At 41.0% G+C, this 21347-nt stretch overlaps 1 protein-coding gene across 1 annotated transcript in view; it reads left to right on the forward strand.

Moving 5' to 3' along the window:
* The window catches only part of ACOXL (acyl-CoA oxidase like), a 424164-nt gene that overhangs the window by 249433 nt on the left and 153384 nt on the right, over nucleotides 1–21347 (forward strand). Inside the window, exon 13 of the mRNA XM_075864464.1 lies at nucleotides 1637–1726. Within this exon, the coding sequence (XP_075720579.1) occupies nucleotides 1637–1726 (90 nt within the window). The remainder of the gene's footprint in view (nucleotides 1–1636; nucleotides 1727–21347) is intronic.

A 21347-nucleotide genomic window follows, 5' to 3' on the forward strand; every position in this document is an offset into this window, starting at 1 on the left:
ATCACCGCCCCCATCCAACCCCTTTGGAGACAGTGGACAAAAGGTGCATAGGCCACTCTCCCCCCCCCCCCTGCAAGCGCACTGTCCCTCCTCTGGGATCCTCAAAGTAGTGCCCGCATAGGCAATAGAGTGTGGGGAATATGTAAATATATATGTGTAGAGGACTAAATGTGAAAATGCTGGATAGAAAGTGTCCATCTTCCCACAATGTAAACAGATCCACCAATGGTGGTGAAATATCCATGTACAAAAGGTTTGTATATCTATGTGTAGGGGCAGAGCTGATACAGAGATCAATGTATATAAAATATAATACCACTGAGGACAAAACTCAGAAGGGGACTGTGAAAAACTAATAAGTAAACTACACTATTAGAACTATACTACATATTAGAACCAATTTTTTTCATATTGGTTCAGTGGGACCATTTACATGTAACAATTATACAAACGATAACAATAAATTGAATGATAAACCAACTATTTTCACCTACAGTTTGCATTTACACAGGAAGATATTTAAAGGGGCGTTCTTTTCTTCGACATTTATAGCATATCCACAGACTATTCCATAAATGTCTAATTGATGTGGCTCCCACACCCATCTTCAGAATATTCAGTGGAGATGTGGCCTGGAACTACGGAAACATCCAAGCTCGCCGTGCTTGACTGTTTCCGTTACTCCCATAGAAGTGAATAGCAGGGAGACTAGTCACCTGTTTTTCTGACAGATTCCACAAGAATAGCAAAATTATCAGTGGAGTTGCCACTTAATGCTGGTTTCTTGTTTGTCCTCCCTCTCATTCCTTGAAGATTGAGAAGTGCATTAAGCAGATTCATGGGGATGAAGCAGATCTAAACTGGAATCCCTCCATGCAAGCGTCAGAGGACCTGCATTTATGGAATATATGCAATTGCTGCATTCATGGACAGCCTTTTATAACTATTATAAATCGTAAAAAGGAAAAATAACTGCTTTTAAATTGGAGTAATAAAGTCTGAATATTTCATCCCACTCCAACTACCCGTGACAACAGCAGTAGAAGACTTATTGTAGATGGGTGTTTGTGTCTAGAGAACAAGTAATGTATAGGTGTATGGAAATTGTCTTCTGTTCTTATTTTAGACATAAGCATATGAGTATCTTCTGGCATTGTCCTTCAGAAGAATTATAAAACGGAAATATAATGTGTTTACAATCACATTTTTAAAACTTTTTGTTATGTTTGAAAATGTTATGTATTTGTGGATATTGCTACAAGGTGTTCTGAATGATTCCCTTTGAATACTTAATTTTTTGTATTTGTGTGTACCCAAAAAAGCACAATTATTCGTATACACCAATTGTGTGGAGTTTTTTTTGTTATAAATTCTTTATTTAACAGTTTTTCAAATTTGTATGAAAAAAGGCAGGGGATACAAAAATAAAAGGTGGGAAATACCACAGGGAGGGGCAAAAATCGAACTTAAAAATCATTAGGGGGAGGGAGAGGGCACGCAGGCCCAATATATTGTATTATAGACCTACAGATGCAACAATCCAACATCAGTAAGAAGTGAAGAAATTGTGTGGCATTTTTAACACTTAACATGAAAAAAATATTCCTTTAATAAATTATCTATCTTGTCTTTGCAGGGTTTTATGATGGAGAACAGAATTCCTGGTTTGAAATGTGACTCAGATGTATTTGTCACATTTGAGGGTGACAATGTTGTTATGCTACAGGTATGTTTTACATTATAAAATTTATAACTAAATAAGACTACTGGAGCAATGCTCGAAGAATAGTTATATTATTAGCTGGATGAAGGTAAAAGGGCCTCCTTCTGCCCTCTAGCCAGTAGAAACCAGTAATCTGGGCCAGTAAGGAATTTCAAGTAGCCTTAGAGAAATGTTTATTATATTATGTGTGGTTCCCTACTCCCTTGGCTAGCATACATTATAATACCTCTCATTCCGGAAATACTTGCTTTTATATGCTGGACTGCTATATAACATTAAGTTGAATTCACATTAGTCCACTTTAAAAAGTTTTTTCTGAGAGGAATAAATCGGGACAAATTGTGAATTTTCGAAAAATTGTGCATTGATATAAATGTAAAGAAAACCAAACCAAAACTTTGACCCAATAAGACCCCATCTACACGGCCGTCCGTAATATGCAAAAGAACGGACATGTTCCATAATTTTCTGAACATTTCTACGGCACGGACACCCATCCGTAGCGATACGGAAAGGTGCCCGCTGCCAATAGAACTGAATGGGTCTGTAATTGCGGACAGTATTACGGTCCGCAATTACTGAGGATTTTTACGGTCGTGTGCATGGGGTCTAATGCTGGAAATAGTTTATGCAACGTACATAAAATGTAATTTGAGAGGTAATACTATTAGAAATTAGCTGAATATGGATGAACTAGACTTTCCTTTATCTCAAGCAAAGATTCAGTACGCTGTACTAGCCCTATATCTAGATAGACTGGCTGTCAGAGTTGGTTTTTGGCGTCTTCTCTAGCGCCCATCATACGAGATGCATGCCCTGTTCGTATTCTCTAGCTAAACACTGGAGGAGATTTATTAATAGTGTCTTAAAGGATACAGTATAAAATTAGACCAGACAGTCAAAAACTGCCAAATTTGGGGGGCATGGCCTGACTGGAGATGAGGAAGCAAAGCGTGATAGCTCCTGCTTGTGATCCTCTGTCTATGCTGTTTCCGAGCTTTTCCATAATTTTTTCTTCTAAGTTCCACTGCTACTTAGCTTGGCGACAGTCTCTGCCTGTTTGGAGACATACTACAGCGACTCTAGAGATATGACACGTTGAAATAAAGACGCGACAACGGATAAAGAGGGCTAAGATGGCGCCGGCGCCTCTTTTGCAACTGCACGCACAGCAGCTTCTAAACTGGTGGGCTGTGCCAGAACTTCGTCTGCCACACCAAGCAAACATTTAAAACCTGCGGAGACTCCCCAAATCACTCCAGCTCAGGCTCTAGAGGAGGGAAACTAGGTGAGCCCAAGTGTATTGTGCGGAGGGCGGAAAGTGAAACCACAGCTTCCGTTTCAGTCACCATTGATATCAATGGTGACGGAAACATCGCTAATGGTTTCCATTCGTCACCATTCTGGCAGGTTTCCGGTTTTCCGACTGAATCAATAGCGCAGTCGACTCCGCCATTGATTCCGTCGGAAAACCGGAAACCTGCCGGAATGGTGACGAACGGAAACCATTAACGATGTTTCCGTCGCCATTGATATCAATGGTGACTGAAACAGAAGCTGTGGTTTCACTTTCACTTTCCGTTGCGGGGTTCACACGACTGAAACCTCTGACAGAACCCCGGAACGTAAAGCGAACGGTGATGTGAACAGGCCCTTAGTCTGATATCCAACTTGAGGCATACGTATCTAATATTCCCCTGCCAGCTTTGTCTTCAGCGGACAAGATGTTTTTAGAGACCACGATACAATTAAAAGAACTGCAAGAGGCAGTAGCGTCTTTAGCTAATAATAAAGCTCCAGGATTGGATGGCCTTTCAGCGGAGATATTTAAGGGGCTTGGCGACATACTCCTACCACACCTCCTGGATGTTTTTAATTCAGCTATTGAGGGCCAGGGACTACAGGACACTATGAGAGAAGCAGTGATAGTGGTTCTTCTCAAACTGGGTAAGGACCCTCTGTTAGCCAATCCCTATAGACCGATATCTTTGTTACCTGTTGATGTTAAAATTATTGCCAAGGTCATAGCTACTCTGCTCTCCAAAACCATTTCGACAATAATACATCCTGACCAAACAGGCTTCATGCCTCATAAATCCACTGCTATCAATCTCAGGTGGTTATTTTTGAATTTACAAATTCTGGCAGACGAGTGATTTGCTCATTGGATGTGGCGAAAGCATTTGACAGCGTGGAATGGGCATATCTGTGAGCTGTACTTTGGAAAATGGGCTTTGGAGAATCATTTATCTCTTAGATTAAAATGTTATATGACAGACCGATGGCCAGATTTGTGTGAATAACTTTGTAACAGACTCATTTCAATTGGGCAGGGGCACGAGACAGGGGTGTTCACTTTCTCCCTTGCTTTTTGCGTTCGCCATAGAGCCACTGGCAGCCTTGATTAGGGGTTCTGTGGATGTTGTGGGATTTCAACATGGGAACCTAGAAGATAAATTAGCACTATATGCTGATGACATGCTGCTTTTTTTGGGAGACTGAGAGGTTTCCTCAGATTCGGCTACTATTGAAAAGTTTGGCCGATACTTTGGTCTGACAATTAAGTGGTCCAAATCTGTTATGACGGAGGTGAATAATCCGTGTATGCAGGTACCCCCGTGATGATCTTCCTATGAAGTGTGTCACATCAATTAAATATTTAGGTGTCCAAATAGCTTTGAAAATAGGTTTTGAAAAATTTAATTTGACTGATTAAAATGGTGTGGATGCCTCAATTACGGTCTTCTACATAATGCACCCATATGGCTGCCGCAGAGTTTTTTTTTTCATAAGGTTAACACTCTATTTAGGTGTCTCATCTGGAGTACATGACATGCAATCATAAAATTAGAAAACAGATAAGATGGACGGAGGTCTGGCGGTTCCTAATCCTAGATTGTATTACTTTAAAGGGTTATTCCCAAATTGAGTCAAATTTTTTTTTTTAGACATTCTAAGCTGAAATGGAATAAAAAACATTTGCTGTTCAAATTTTTAAAAAATGAATTTCTTAACTACATTTTTTTTAAACTTGATAACTCCGCTAGTGCTGGTTATCTTTTCTAAAAAGGGGCGTGAGCGGCTCGATGTCAATCAAGCCGCTCTGCAGTGTGCGCGCTCCCGACGTCGCTAGATACTGTAGTTCTAGCAGCATCGGGAGAATGTTTGTCTCAACCAGGCATGGTAAGCCTGGTTGAGACGAACACACCGGGAAATGAAACACCACGGCACCCTTCACACGTATGCACATACACATATATACATACAAACACAAAGATACATACCTTGAGGGGACCGCTGACTTCTCCCTACTGGTGGCCGGCCCGGCATCTAATGCGCATGCGCCGATATGCGCGTTCATGCTAGAAATGACATCCTCTCCTAAGGACGGAGAGGATATCATTGCGCATGCTCGGCCACCGCTAAAAGTAAATAGCGGTGACCGGATCCCTAGACAACGAGCTACAAACAAAGAGGGACGGACAGCGAGAAGAAGAAAGAATTTCCTGAAAACGACATCGCTGGGCTAAAGACCGGTAATTACAAAAATTATAAATTTTAGAATGGTGAGCTTAACAGCTCGATTTTTGTAGATGGGAATAACCCTTTAACTTCCCAGTTGCAGCATCTCAGAGGTTGGGCTATTGATGACTCGGTTGACTCTACTAAGTTGCTACTACAGCAATTTCTGCACTCTGATTCATTATATGAGACTTTGGAGGCGGACAAATTTAAAATGCACAATAAAATTCCCGACACTACATTTGATGCACAAGATATGGTGGTATATTAGAGATATGCAGCACATTAAGGTCTGTACACAGTACATGGCTATATGGGACACGCCATGGTTGACTTACTTACACGACTTAGCGGACTTTGGACTGTGGAAGAGACGAGGTATGCGTAGATTGGATCAGTTGATAGATTATTAAAGTCTCAAACTATTTGCTCAAGTACAGACTGCATTCGATCTTCCTCATTCACAATTTTATAAGTACCTTCAGCTTCGACATGCTTACAAAGTTGAGAGCAGGAATCAAGATCTATTAGTGAGGGAAAATATCCCAATTGGAATAGTTAGTAAAGTAGATCACACTTCTGTTATTATATCCCTTGTAAATAAAAGTCTATTGAAGAGATCCCTGGATAGAGTTACTTTTTTGCTGAGAAGCAAATGGTAAAGGGATATTGGGCCGATAGAGGAAACTCATTGGAATGATATTTTATCACGAACCCCTCGATTATCTATGAATGAGGCACATTGTATTTCTCATTTATATTTGTTGCATAGGGTTTATAGGACCCCGGTTTTTCTCTATGATATTGGGCTTAGAGACTCCCCTGTATGTCCAAGATGCGGAGTGGACATGGGTAATCTGATACACGTGATGTGGCAATGTTCGAAATTGCAGCAGTTTTGGTCAGAAGTGGTGGATCTTATCTCTTCCGTATATAGGGTCTCCGTAGATTTAACCCCATTTGTATGTATTCTGGGATATGTGGTAGATATATCTATTTCTAAACATTTTAATTTGGCCATTGCAGATTTGCTGTCTGTAGCTAGGAAACTTATTGCACAACATTGGATTGATGAGCAACCCCCCACTTTATCGGAATTTAGAAATAAAGTTAATTGGTTGACTCGTATTGGAAAAATAAAAAAAATTATATATTTTTATATATATATATATATATCTAATTTCCCTGATAAAGCTTAGTTCACATCTGCATTGTGGCATCCGTTTTAGCGGATCCGTTGAAATAAAAAAAAAAACCTGACCGGCTGACTGAAGCCAGACTGAATGCAATGGAAGGTAAGGCCTCTAACATCTGCATTGGGGTCCTGTTCTGATGTTTCGTCTGAGCTTTCCGTCAGAACGGGACCCTGAACAGACACAAACTGACACAGACTGAAACCAGAGGTTCCGTTTCCATCACCATTGATTTCAATGGTGACGGATCAGGTGCCCATGGTTTCAGTTTGTCTCTGTTGTGCATCAGACCCGTCGTTTTGCCGGAAGTAATAACGTAGATGTGAACGAGGCCTTACCTTCCATTGCATTCAGTCTGGCTTCAGTCAGTCTGTCAGGTTTTAGTTTTTTTTATTTGAACGGATCCACTAAAACAGATGCCTTAACGCAGATGTGAACGAAGCCTTATCAGGGAAATGTATTGAACTTGTTTTTCTGTAACCTGGCAGTGAAATAGGGGTGACACAGTGATTTGGTGTTGTTCTGCTCAAAGAAACAATATAGTGTGATGATTCTGTTAGACATTGGGGGACATTTATGAATTATTTTACATTGGTTTCTGGTGTAATTGCATTGAACAATGGCATTTGTAATATTCCTGACTCACACTTCTTTTTTTTTTTCCCTGACACAAACATCCATTTTAGCTTGCGTCAGTATAAGGGGGTATGTTTTTACTGTGTGGCTAATTTATATACGTTTACTGGCATTTTCTGTGTTAACAATGGCAAGTAAAATCTGGCATGATTTAGTACCATGTGTTGTACCAGGTCAGTATTACATTGTAATTATTTTTGCTGTTCTGTTACCATCTTTCTTTTTGATTTATAAGTGTACAAAATTGCAATTTTCTAAACGCCATATATACACCGTTAGCTGAGTGGATATGTGTGCTAGTACAATATATATGAAACTGAACTTCCCAAGATAAAGACTATCGGAGAGCTAAAATACGTTTTCTATATCTGTAGGATGGCGAACGTCCATATCATTAGCCGGGTGATTCATAGTGACTCATTTGAGACAGTTGTCTAGACAGTGCACATAGGAGCAGCGGAGGTGTGTGTGTCAAAAGTGAAATCTGATGCCTGGAAAAAAGGATGTTCCTAACAAAGATATCTAACTGTGTACAGATAATAAATGGTGGAACTGAGAAAAACACAGAAGTTACAGGAACATGAAACCTAAGGGTTATGCCTTGAAAAAAAGCTTATGTATGTATGTATACGCACACATACGCACGCACATGCACGCACGCACACACTGAAGTGTACTGATCATGAGGGCAGACATTTTGTTACATTTGTTGGACTTAGTCATTTATCCCAGTGGAGAATAGTCTAGTGAGCCTCACCTTCAGACCTGAAGTGGCTGCTATAAGGAAATAATAGAAAATATTCACCTGTAAAGCATATGGATTTAAGGTAAACAGGCTTAGTGACCTTTTAAAGTCATAGATTACATTTTTTTTCTAAAACGGTTATATTGCTGGCCTAATCTTAGGCTAGGGGGTACAACTCCCAGCACCCTGGCATGTAATCTGAGTGAAACGATTGCAGTGCCACATCCTCTTCATTGTTTACCCAGGCACAGTACTATACATAGGGTTGTAGCTGTATGTGGTACTGCAGCTTTGTCTCATTCACTTAGATGGGACCGAGTTGCTGTGGGCTGCAGTACCAGGAACCGCCACAACCATGTACGGCACGGTGCCTGGATAAACAATGAAGGGGACGTAGCACTCGCTTGAATGCCGCAGCCCCTTCATTCAGCTTTGTGACGCAAGTCAGACCCACACCGATCAGATATTGATGGACTATTATAAGAAATGGCCATCAATATTACAGTCTCGGAAAACCCCTTTATAATAAAAAAATTTTTTTTAATCATTCGTTCAGACTCGTATCAAACCTTCTGTTACTAATGGATGTATTTTAAACAGATCGAAGTGGAAAGCAAAACTGATTGAAACGGAAGGCATAACGAATCCTAATGGATCTCTTTGACTTTGGTAAAAAAAACAAAACACAGTTTCCATTTTATTTATTTACTGGGTAGATTAGCACTACTGGCTTCATTACTCTGCCTGAGGCTTCGTTCACATCTGCGTCAGGGCTCCATTCTGACGTTCCGTCGGAGCTTCCCGTCAGAACGGAACCCTGACTGACACAAATGGAAACCGTACGTTTCCATTTGCATCACCATTGATTTCAATGGTGACGGATCCGGTGCAAATGGGTTCCGTGTGTCTCAGTTGTGCAAGGGTTCCGTTGTTTTGACAGAATGAATACCGTAGTCGACGGAACATTAGAATGGAATCCTGACGCAGATGTGAACGAAGTCTTACAAAAACAACAGATTCCAGGTGAAACATAGGCAACTGATGGTATTTAACATCAGAAAAAATTTATTGACATCAATGTGGAAGTTACATTTAATGGGTTAAACCAAGTCTCAAACAGCACACGGGGAGAGTGCTACATTAAATTTACAGTATATTCAAACAAGGATTGTACTCCGAGAATCCAAAGGATGTACTCCCACTAAGGCCCTGTTCACACAGAGTATTTTAACGAGCTTTTTGGCGCGGAAACCACTCCGCAAAACTCGTCAAAAACCGGCCAAAAATGCCTACCATTGATTTCAATGGGAGGCGGGGGCGGTTTTCTCCTGCGAGCGGTAAAACCGCCTCGCAGGAGAAAGAAGGGACATGCCCTATCTTCGTGCGGTTACGCCTCTGACCTCCCATTGACATCAATGGGAGGCAGAGAAAGCGTATTTAGCTGAGTTTTTTGCCCGTAGCACTCAATGGGCGCGAGCGGAAAACACGGCAAACGCCGTGCAGGAAGGTCAAAATCTGCCTCAAAATCCCAAACGGAATTTTGAGGCAGAATTTTCCTCCTCCAAAAAACTCATTGGTTGTGTATATTTACACTATAAAAGAAACATTTCTTTATAGATATGCACTAAACTACTTTTTTTTAATTATCCCTACTAAGGACAAATAATTGTGAATTAAGAATCCATGGACTGCTTATACCAATTTATGTTAGATTTTCAATCTGGTATTGATGGTCAAATCTATAGAGGGAAGAGAGATATTCAATATACTCATTTATGAATAGGAGAGTTGGTATTTCAGCAGATAGGAATTCATCATTTTGGGATGTCATAAGATGGTACTAATAATGTTTCATTATATATTTGAATTAAATGTGTTGTATGGACTGATAACGTCACTGACAATTCGATAGGTATTTTAATTCCATTTGTTTGCTAACTTGTGTAAGGACTCATTAAGATGAGCATATATGTAGTCCGTGTGAAAACAACAACGACACACGGACTCATGTACTTCAATGGGGTCGTTCACACGACCGTTGATTCAACGGAGCTTGTGAAGGGTCCGTGGAAAAAATAGGACGTCCTATTTTGCTGCGTCACCCATCCCTCCATAGACTCAAGTCTATGGGGGATCCGTGACAACGCGCCCCAAACGGCTGCACCTGCAGTTTTCCACGTCTGAGGTTCGCTACGCTCGTCTGAATGTACCCTTAGAGATGTCAATATCTCCTACATTCATTGAGGATATTCTTACTGACGTAAGATGCGTTCAAGAAATTAGAGGCATTCCTCGTAATTTTCTTTCTGCTATCAGCTTGAACTGAAAGACATGGAGGCATTCCTCTTAAAAAGAAATTGCTCTATACACGGATCTCAACACACCCCTCTTGTCCCTCTACTTTCACTAAACTACTCCTCTAACAATTATGAGATTGGTCATACAAAAAGGGGAATAAAGAATCTCTATTAAATGCATTAAAGGCATTCCTCTAAATTTGTTATCTACCTTCTGCTCAAACTGAAATAAGTGGAGGCATTCCTCCCAAGATTGCTCTGTACACTGATCCCTACACACTCATCTCATCCCTCTATTGCCCCTAAACTACTTATTTCTTAGTTATAAAGCCAATCATACATGCATTGTATATTAAAATAACAAAAAAAACAGCCCTAAATCAGCCTCCCTACATGTTTAGCCACATAAAGTAGCGTCATCAGGGGAGAATGGCTGTTTCAATGTGTCACGTTGGATATGTGGACCCACTGGGCCGTACCGCCTTGACGGTATGGCAGCTGGCCAACAGTACACAGGTCACTGTCTATAGTTCGTATAGTGTACCTGTGGTAGCTCAGACAGTAGGAAGGTAGGCTCGGCTGGGACTAGGCAGCAGGCAGGCGCCAGGCGTGGAGCACCGCACAGCACGACTTCAGCTCAACACGGCACTTGACCAGGATAGCGCGGGATACAGGTTTACAGGTAGCAGGAACGGGAAACACTGGGAACTGGAAAACACTTAGGAGACCGTGTGCATACAGACATACTAGGATAACGACAACAAGGCTCCGGCATTGCAGGGAGGGGCACAGCTCTTCTTCTAGTCCAGGGTGCTCTAGGAGCAATAAGCTCAATCTCCCACTTGTGTGCGACCTGGCTCCTTGTCTGGACTGAGGTCGCGAGCGCACCCTGGTGGTCACTGTGGAACAGGACGGCCGCATGTGCAGACATCTCTGAAGAGAAGAGAGTCGACCGGATGGAAAGAGTTTGTGGTCCGCGACCTTGGACGTTACACAATGGCATCCACGGGTATTCTGGTGTCTCCTTAAATAGCCCTCCACCTTGATCTAATCGAATTCAATTGGTTTAACTGGTAACAAATCAGGTCGCCCCTGACTACAGTAGTAAAAGTAACTAGCTACCTGATTGGTCCCTGATCGGGAGGATAGCAGAAAGCCGCAAAGCTCCACACGACGTGTCAGTATGTCACTTTAGGAAGGACGGGTCGCTATGTGTAGAGGGGGAAGAGATAGGGAAGCAGCGGTGCGTACCTACGGAACGGGATGTGTCACCCAACCTTATATGGAAAGGCAAACAAAATTTATAGACTTGTGTGTATATATATAGACTTGTATTGGAACTAAACTTGTGTTACAAATAGGCAATACTTTTATACAAACCTCTATTTTACTGGAGACATTTTTGATCTTCACACAATTATTCCAGAATAATAACTTACAAATCATATACAGCAATGGTTAAATGTCTACACATGAGCGGAGACCATGCTATTCTCATGTATTATTTAGAATAAATAATACATTAGAAAATACAGTAGTTATAGTAGTTATTAACAATCTTTTGACATCTATTATGTTTGTGTTCTTTTTTATTTTTTGCCAATATTTCACACCTATAGATGCAATATCAAAGATAATATATATAACCTATATTACAAATTATGCTTAACAAGGAGACTTTCCAGTATTATAGTGATAATACATTGTTGGGGTATGTTCACACGGCCTATTTTCAGATGTAATTCGGGCGTTTTACGCCTCGTATTACACCTGAAAAAACGTCCCTAATACGCCCACAAACATCTGCCCATTGCTTTCAATGGGAATTACGATGTTCTGTTCCCACGATCCATTATTTTACATGTCGCTGTCGAAATACGGCGCGTAAAATGAGGGCTCGTCAGAAGAAGTGCAGGACACTTCTTGGGATGTTTTTGGAGGTGTTTTTCAATGACTCCATTGAAAAACAGCTCCAAAAACGGCCGTTAAAAATGCAGTGAAAAACACGAGTTGTTAAAAAAAAGTCTGAAAATCAGGAGCTGTTTTCGCCTGAAAACAGCTCCGTATTTTCAGACGTTTCTGGTCACTGCGTGTGAACATACCCTTAGAGTGAACTCCATCTCCAAACTAATGACTACCAGATGTTCTTGAAGGGATTCAAGGAGGAGGAATCTTGTTACATTATATAGAAGTAGACTACCCATTGTATACTTGGCATCATCTGTTTGGTTAATGTGTATTAAGTGAAAGCATAAACCTATAAATAAAGGCTCCGTTCACAGCCATTTTAGATTTCTGTACATCAAACCATTGTATGTGCAATCTCTCCCGATCGGTCATTTTTGGGAATTTGAATGAATCCTAGACAAATTCTAGTAAAGAGAAAAGGATTTCAAGAATGTCATTCTAACAACATTAAAATTATGTATTAACTAATCATTATTTAACTCCGGGGCTTTGTGGTTAATAAACTCGATTTATTTGTTGCATCAACGGTAAACTACAAAAATTATTTAATAAAGGTCAGGATCATAAAGCACAGCGTCGCTAGCCTCTTAAAACAAGTTGCGAAGTTAAAACCCTCATTTAGTCATTTAGGATGGAGTGAAGCTAACCTGTAGATCCACTTAGCCTCTATTTTCAAACGTAAATTGTCAAGGTTTCCCATGCGTGGTCCTAGAGTCATACGTTGTATTTCTCAAAATTGAATCTCCTTCAGATTGCTTTCATGGACAAACCTCATAAGTTTCGCGAGGGGTATCCTTTTTGGTTCTTATAGTACTGATATGTTGTAGAACTCTTCGTCTAAACTGTTAAATTGTCTTTCCAACGTATAGGAGGGAACTAGAACATTGTGCAACATAGATAATTCCACTATGCACTAGGGAGTCCTTAAGATTTTTTTCCCCTTCTATACGTTATCATTGGTTTCAGTGGCAGAACTTCACTTAGATCTTCATCATTCTTTAGTATGTCCCAATGTTTTGATAAAATACTTTTTATCTGCCAATTTTGTTTTAAAAAAGGTCTCTATACATCTAATCATCTTTTCTTGAGTCTGCTTGTTGTCTCGTAAATTTCAGTTTACAAGGGTGTTTCGATCAAGATTTTTTTGCCTTATGATATGCCTTTTTTAAAGTTTTACACGAATAACCCCTTGACCGAAATTTAGAGTATAAATCTCTACTTGCTTATTCAAAGTCCTCCTCTCTAGTACCATTCCTCTTAGCTCCTAAATATTGCCCTTTTTCAAACTTTCTCGGTGAGAACTCTTCCAAGCGAACACATTTTTAGTCGATGTTGGTTTATGAATTTATTTGTTTGTATTTGGTAATCTCTATCGATCCATACTGTCAAATTCGAGAAATTTATCGAATCCTTATGTATTTCACTTATAAAGAAAAGGCCAAGTTTATTTTTATTCACAATCTCAACAAAATCAAAAATATAATTTTGAGTCTCCCTCCCAAAGAATCAACACATTATCGATGTATCGCCCTCAGAAGGTTATGTGACAGGTGTAAAACATAAGATCTTCTCCGAAGACATCCTTGTCCTCCCACCAGCCCAGGAGGAGATTAGCATGAAGGAGCACAATACATCCCCATAGCAGTGCCCCTGAGCTAGTGGTAGGTGTCCCTAAGAGAAAAAAAAAAAGTGTTTTAATATGAATTTTTAAAGATTCATCACAAATTCATTGTGATCTTTCAAATGTCTGCCATGTGTAGATAGAAAATGTGAAACTGTATGAAGCCTTTACATCCAGCTAGCTAACCATATGTCTGGGGTGTGGATGTTAAAGGGAAAGTTTCTTTACATCTTTCTTGATGGACAGTGTGAACAAGGCTGCTTGTTATGCCGACGTACCAGACCCGTCATTTTGCGGGAAGCGGTTAAAGAGCACCTGTCACTAGGTCCTACAAATGGAGTTAGCAGTCTCACCTAATAGCTGCTGTGTCTCTGAGCCCAGTGGTATTTGTCTTGTACTTGTGTGTGTCCCCTTCGCTGAGCTATGGACCCCTCTATATTTAGCAATAAATATGGAAATGACTCGCTGACTAGCCAAGTGGGTTTGTCCGCCACGATTCTCAGTAGGAGGAGCTACCACTGAGCCTCTGATGCTGACCTACCAGCGTGAGGCTGTTTCCTAAAGTCAGTCTTCATCTTCAGCTAGCGTCATCGCTTGAGACCGCGCTGGCTCAAGACTGACTTATGCGATGACAGCCGGCTGTTCACACGTGAGTCAGTCTTCAGCCAGCGTGGTCTCACGCAATGACGCTAGCTGAAGACTGACTTTAGGAAACAGCCTCACTGAATTGCTGGCGGCCAAATCCACTTGACTAGTCAGCGAGTCATTTCCATATTTATTGCTAAATACAGAGGGGTCCATAGCTCAGCGGAGGGGGGACACACAAGTACAAGAGAAACACCTCTGGACTCAGAAGTCTCACCTAATAGCTGCTGTGTCTCTAACTCATTTTGTAGGACCTAGTGACAGGTCCTCTTTAACCCCTTCCTTCAAAATGACGGGTCTGGTACGTCGGCATAACAAGCAGCTTCCCGCAATCCGACGTACCAGACCTGTCATGAAGATGAAGCAGGCACAGGAGCTGTGCTCGCTTCATCTTCAGTGGGTGTCCGCTGTAATATACAGCTGACATCCCGCTGCATCGGCAGCGATGGAAGTTACCGCCGATCGCCGCCGTTTGACCCCTTCAATGCGGCGGTCAATGGCGTCCGCCGCATTGAAGTGGTTGAAGAGGGAGGGGGCTCCCTCTGTACCCCACCAGCCCCTCCCCCGTGAGAGATCACGGGTTAGGGTTGTTGCTATGGCAACCAGGAAGCCTAGCAACGGCTTCCTGGTTGCCAGGTACGGAAGCCTATTAGGTCCTGCCCAAGGCGGGACCTAATAGGTTTAACTGCCAGTTGAAAAATGACAGTTGCAATAAACCCCACATCGTCTTTATAGGGCTAGTGAAAAAGTCAAAGATTAGGCAATACTGGAGAGCAGATATTTTGTACAAATAACCAAACAACCTGGCCTGTGCATGAAGGATTGGTTCAAAGCGTTCCACACCAATCTGGATTATTCATTTTATTATTCATTCACCCCATTATCCTATTATGCCCTGATGTACTACGCATAGCTTACCTACACTCTGATGTACTCTGCCCAGTTTACATATACCCTGATGCACTCCGCCCAGCCTACATATACCCTGATGTACTCTGCACAGTTTACATATACCATGATGCACTCCGCCCAGTTTACATGTATCCTGATGTACTCCTCACATATTACATATATGCTGATGTACTCCGCACAGGTTACACATACCCTGATGCACTCCACCCAGCTTACATATACCCTGATGCACTCTGCCCAGATTACATGTACTCGGATGCACTCTGCCCAGCTTACATATACCCTGATGCACTCTGCCCAGCTTACATATACCCTGATGCACTCTGCCCAGCTTCCATATACCTTAATGCACGCCGCCAAGATTACATATACCCTGATGCACTCCGCTCTGCTTACGTATACCCTGATGCACTCTGCTCTGCTTACGTATACCCTGATGCACTCCACCCAGTTTACGTATACCCTGATGCACTCCGCCCAGCTTACATATACCCTGATGCACTCCGCCCAGCTTACATATACACTGATGCACTCCGCCCAGCTTACATATACCCTGATGCACTCAGCCCAGCTTACATATACCCTAATGTACTCCGCCCAGTATACGTATACCCTGATGTACTCCACACAGCTTACGTATACCCCCACATTATAAGCTGAAATACCAGTAAAACCCCAAACAAAACTACTACCAAGCAAAATCCACGCTCCAAAAGCCAAATGGCGGTCCTTCTGAGCCTGACAGTGTGCCCAAACAGCAGTTTATGATATTCGGTTTTACTGTATTCTGAAGAACCCGCTTAACAATTTATGGGGTGTGTGTCTCCAGTGGCACAAGCTGGGCACAACATATTGGTCACATGTCAAATGGCAATTTTCAATCTGCAACATCCACTGTGCACTAATTTCTGCATAACACTTGCGGGGTCAAAATGCTTGCAATATCTCTAGATAAATTTTTTCAGGAATGTATTTTCAAAAATTTGGGTAATTTTTCCAATGTACTTTCCAATGTACTTTACAATGCAACATGGTGTCTGAAAACAGATTTTGTAAAATCTCCACTCCGTAAACCAAATTGCGCTCCTTCCCTTTAGTACCTTGCTGTGTCCCCAAATAGCAGTTTATGACCACATGTGGGGTATTGCCGTAGTAGGGAGAAATTGCTTTACAAATGTTTTTTCTCCTTTATCTCTTGTGAAAATGAAAAAATGTGATATTAATTTTTACCGTCAAATTCCAATAAATTCTGCAAAAGACCTGTGGGGTCTAAATGCTCACTACACCACTGGATAGATTCCTGAAGGTGTGTAATTTCCCAAATGGTGTCACTTTTGGGGGGCTCCTACAGTTTTGGCCACGCATGGGCTTTCGAAATGTGACATGGCACCTGAAAACCATTCCAGCTAAATTAGAGCTCCAAATGGTGCTCCTTCCCTTCTGAGCCATTCCGTGGGTCCAAACAGCAGTGTATGACCATTTATGAGGTTTTGCCGTAAACGGGAGAAATTGCTTTTTAAATGTTGGGGTGCTTTTTCTCCTTTATTCCTTGTGAATATCGAACATGTTCATGTTTTATCGGAAAAAATTGAGCTTTTCAATTTCATGGCCTAATTTCATTAAATTCGGCAAAAAACCTGTGGGGTCAAAATGCTCCCTATACCCCTAATTAAATTCCTTCAGGGGTGTAGTTTTCCAAATGGGGTCACTTTTTGGGGGGTTTCGACTGATTTTGTCCCACTGGGGCTTTGCAAATGTGACATGGCGCCGCAAACAATTCCTGCAAAATTTGAGCTCCAAAAGCCAAATGGTTCTCCTTCCTTTCCAAATGGTGCTCCTTCCCTTCTAAGCCCTGCCATGGGTCCAAACAGCAGTTTATTGCCACATATGGGGTATTGCTATGTTCAGAAAAGGTTGCTTTACAATTTTTGGACTGCTTTTTCTCCTTTATTTATTGTGAAAAATGTATTCCTTTCGGGGTGTTGCTTCCCAAATGGGGTCACTTTGGGTTTTTCCACTGTTATGGCCCCACAGGGGCTTTGCAAATGCGACATGGCACCCGAAAACCATTGCAGCAAAACTTGAGCTCCAAAAGCCAAATGGTGCTCCTTCCCTTCTGAGCTCTGCCGTGTGTCCAAGCAGCAGTTTATTACCACATATGGAGTATTGTCGTAATCGGGAGAAATTGCTTTTCCAATGTTGGGATGTTTTTTGTCCTTTTATGCCTTGTAAAAATTTAACATTTCTATGTTTTATTGTAAAAATTTTGATTTTCATTTTCACGGCCTCATTCCACTAAATTTAGCAAAAAACCTGTGGGGTCAAAATGCTCACTATACCCCTTGATAAATTCCTTGAGGGTGTAGTTTGCCAAATGGTGTCTTTTTTGTTCTAAGCCTTGTAACGTCTTAGAAAAAGGCGTTAAAAAAAAAATGCCAACATAAAGTAGACATATGGGATGTATGAAATAGTAACTATTTTGTGTGGTATTAATATCGGTTTACAAGCAGATACATAAAAATTTAGAAAAGCGCTAATTTTTGCAAATTTTCTAAATTTTTGTGTTTTTCAAGAATAAATATTGAATTTATTGACCAAATTTTTTCACTAACATAAAGTACAATATGTCACGAGAAAACAATCTCCGAATCGCTTGGATAGTTAAAAGCATTCCAAAGTTATTACTACATAAATTGACACGTCAGATTTGAAAAAATTGGCTTAGTCTTTAAGACCAAAACAGGCTGTGTCCTGAAGGGGTTAAGTAAAGTGTTATAGCAAGTGGGCATAGCAAGGTAGAGGCACTTTCTAGGCCTATTACTTTGCCCCCCGACCACACACAACCCTGCCCCCCCCCCCATTGGAGGGTTATATATTAAAAAAAAAAAAGGGAAATTTTAAATTTCTCATCTCTTTGCTCCCCTTTCCCCCTCCGGCTCCCTACATCATTCCAGCGTGGCTCGTACAGCTCGTCAGGACGTTGCATGCGCCACAGCACTGATGACTATGTGCTGCATCGCAAATAAAGTCCTGGCGCTGTTCGGCACAGGACCTTGTATGAGACGTGTTAGAAGATGAAGGGACTCATTATATGGATGGGCGATGTCGGGGGAATGTATGACACATTGCACCGCCCAGTCGTCCGATGCGACACAAGATGCTTTTGCCTCTTAATAAATGGGTCGCACTTTACTCCAATTTTTCTTTCTGTTAAGACTGACATGTGAAATGCCAGTCTTAATAAATTGCCCTTATAATGCGTAAACAATGGGATCATACATCTGCCAAAATGGATTGAATTGTGCATGATGGACTGGTGAGAGAAAAAACGCTGCACTTGAATTACTGTAAAACCGCAGTTTTTGATGTTTTTTAGAGAGCAGAGCTTAAATTGGAAAACAGAGATTGAACTCATTTGTTTATGCTGGTAAACTAGTATTTGATGCTGGAGCTGAGCGGACAGTTATTAGACTTATGCAGGCAAAAATATGTGATATGTGATTCAAAAAGTGCATCAATAAACAGATAATCTGAATCAGGGACAAAGTCAGAGAAGTCCCCCAATGTACGGAGGCATACGTTACAACGTATGGGTATGGACAAAGGTCAGCCAAGCAAGTAGTAGTTAATAAAAAACAAAAATGGCTGCATTGCATCTTGGCAATATTACACAACAAGTTTGAATTTCTGCGGCATACTTTAAAATCTGCATAGTTATTTTTCTACCACGTATAATCTGTTTTTTTTATACAATCTCATTCTCTAGCATTGTACTGTTATTTGTCGTGGGTTTTCAGTGCAGAATCTAAACTGAATATTCACAAGAAATTCTCCATGTCTGAGTGTGGTCTTTTAGTGTTCCAGTGTCACTACATAACAAACATTGGAGACCTCAAGTAAGATAGCCAACTTTGTATGATAACATAACCAATAGCCCTTTAAATATAAAAAAAAAGATGAACGCACGTACAAATGCACAACACATATTTTATAATACATACTTTATTGTACAATCCTAGAAACGGAATTCCTAAGCAAGAAATATGGGGGGAATTTATTAACTTTTCTACCATCGTTTTATGCTGCTGAAAAGTTTCAAACGGCACAAAAGTCGGAATTTGCAAGAAAAATTGTCACTTTGTGCAGTTACCGCTATAATTTATGCCAGAAATCGGTGTAAATTATACTATAGCACCAATCTTCTAGCTCAATTGATTTTCTGGTGCACAGATGGCCAGAGATGCGCCTAATTTATTAAGAGACGCATTTTTAGGGTTCTTTTACACTCTCTGTAATGTTGGCCATAATAACAAGCATCGATCAACATGACCGCTCGTTGATCTGCGCTCGTTTGCTTCTTTAACAAGGAGTTATGATTAGTAATGTATGAGGACGAGCGAGCGTTACTACGATCACTTGTTCCCACACATTATGTCATGCTGCGGGGGGGGGGGGTGATGTATGGAGCGGGCTCACGTGCTGAGCCCGCTCCATACACTGCAGGTGTCAGCAGTGTATTACAGCTGACACCCAGAACTAACGGACAGGAACAGCGATCGTGCGGTTACAGAAGCCTGTAAAAATAACAATATACTGTAGTACATTAGTATTGCAGTATATTGTACCAGCGATCCAATGATCGATTGTTCAAGTGCCCTAAGGGGACTAATAAAATGTTTAGAAAAATTAGTTATTAGTAGTGAGAAAGAAAAAAGTTTAAAGTTAAAAAACAAACCATATATATCTGTTTTACAAGCAGATAAATAAAAATTTAGAAAAGTGCAAATTTTCTAAATTTTTTGTGTTTTTCATGAGTAAATATTGAATTTATTGACCAAATTTTTTCACTAACATAAAGTACAATTTTGCACGAGAAAACAATCTCCGAATCGCTTGGATAGGTAAAAGCATTGCAAAGTTATTACTGCATAAAGTGACACTTCCGATTTGAAAAAATTGGCTTCGTTTTTAAATCCAAAACTGGCCCCCCCCCCGATCACACACAACCTCTGACCCCCCGTTGGAGGGTTATATAAATAAAATTTAAAAAAGGGAAACTTAAAAGTTTTACTCATCTCTTTGCTCCCCTTTCCCCCTCTGGCTCCCTTCATCATTCCAGCGTGGCTCGCACAGCGTAATAACACTGGGCAGCGTCAGGACTGTATGATAACATAACCAATAGCCCCTTAAATATTAAAAAAGATAAACGCACATACAAATGCACAACACATATTTTATAATACATACTTTATTGTACAATCCTAGAAACTGAATTCCTAAGCAAGAAATATTTTACACTCTCTAATTTTGGCCGTAATAACAAGCATCGATCAACAGCACCACTCGTTGATCTGCGCTCGTTTGCTTCTTTAACAAGGAGTAATGATTAGTAATGTATGAGGACGAGCGATCGTTACTACGATCACTTGTTCCCACACATTACCATCATGTCTGTAACACATCTCCCGGTTAACACAGGGATATGTACTGCCAACAACGATAATCTTTTGTGCTGCATAAACGAGCAGATCAGCCGATGAATGAGTGTTTGCTCGATCATTGACTGATCGTTACCCTGTTTACCCAGTGCAATGATCGTGGATAAGCTTTCACATGAACGCTCGTTTGCCCAATCATTGGCCCGTGTAAAAGGGCCTTAACTCCAGCGATCTTTAGGTCAAGACTGGTGTATGAAACGCCAGTCTTAATAAATCTTCCTTAAGTCTTTTGGGCAGACTTATGTTTTGGAGCAGTATCTTTTGTAAGGGTATGTGCACACGCTAGCTGTCATTTACGTGTGAAAAGACAGACTGTTTTCAAGAGAAAACAGCTGCCTCGTTTCACACGTAAATGCTCCTCCTCGCATTTTGCGAGCCGTCTGAGAGGCTCGTAAATCTTGAGCTGTGCTTCATTGAGTTCAATGAAGAACAGCTCAAATTACGTGGCAAAGAAGTGTCCTGCACTTCTTTGCCGAGGCAGTCCATTTACGCGTCTTCGTTTGACAGCTGTCAAACGACGACGCGTAAATTACAAGTCGTCTGCACAGTACGTCGGCAAACCCATTCAAATGAATGGGCAGATGTTT

The sequence above is a fragment of the Rhinoderma darwinii genome, chromosome 4, assembly GCF_050947455.1.
Source record: "Rhinoderma darwinii isolate aRhiDar2 chromosome 4, aRhiDar2.hap1, whole genome shotgun sequence".
Taxonomy (NCBI): domain Eukaryota; kingdom Metazoa; phylum Chordata; class Amphibia; order Anura; family Rhinodermatidae; genus Rhinoderma; species Rhinoderma darwinii.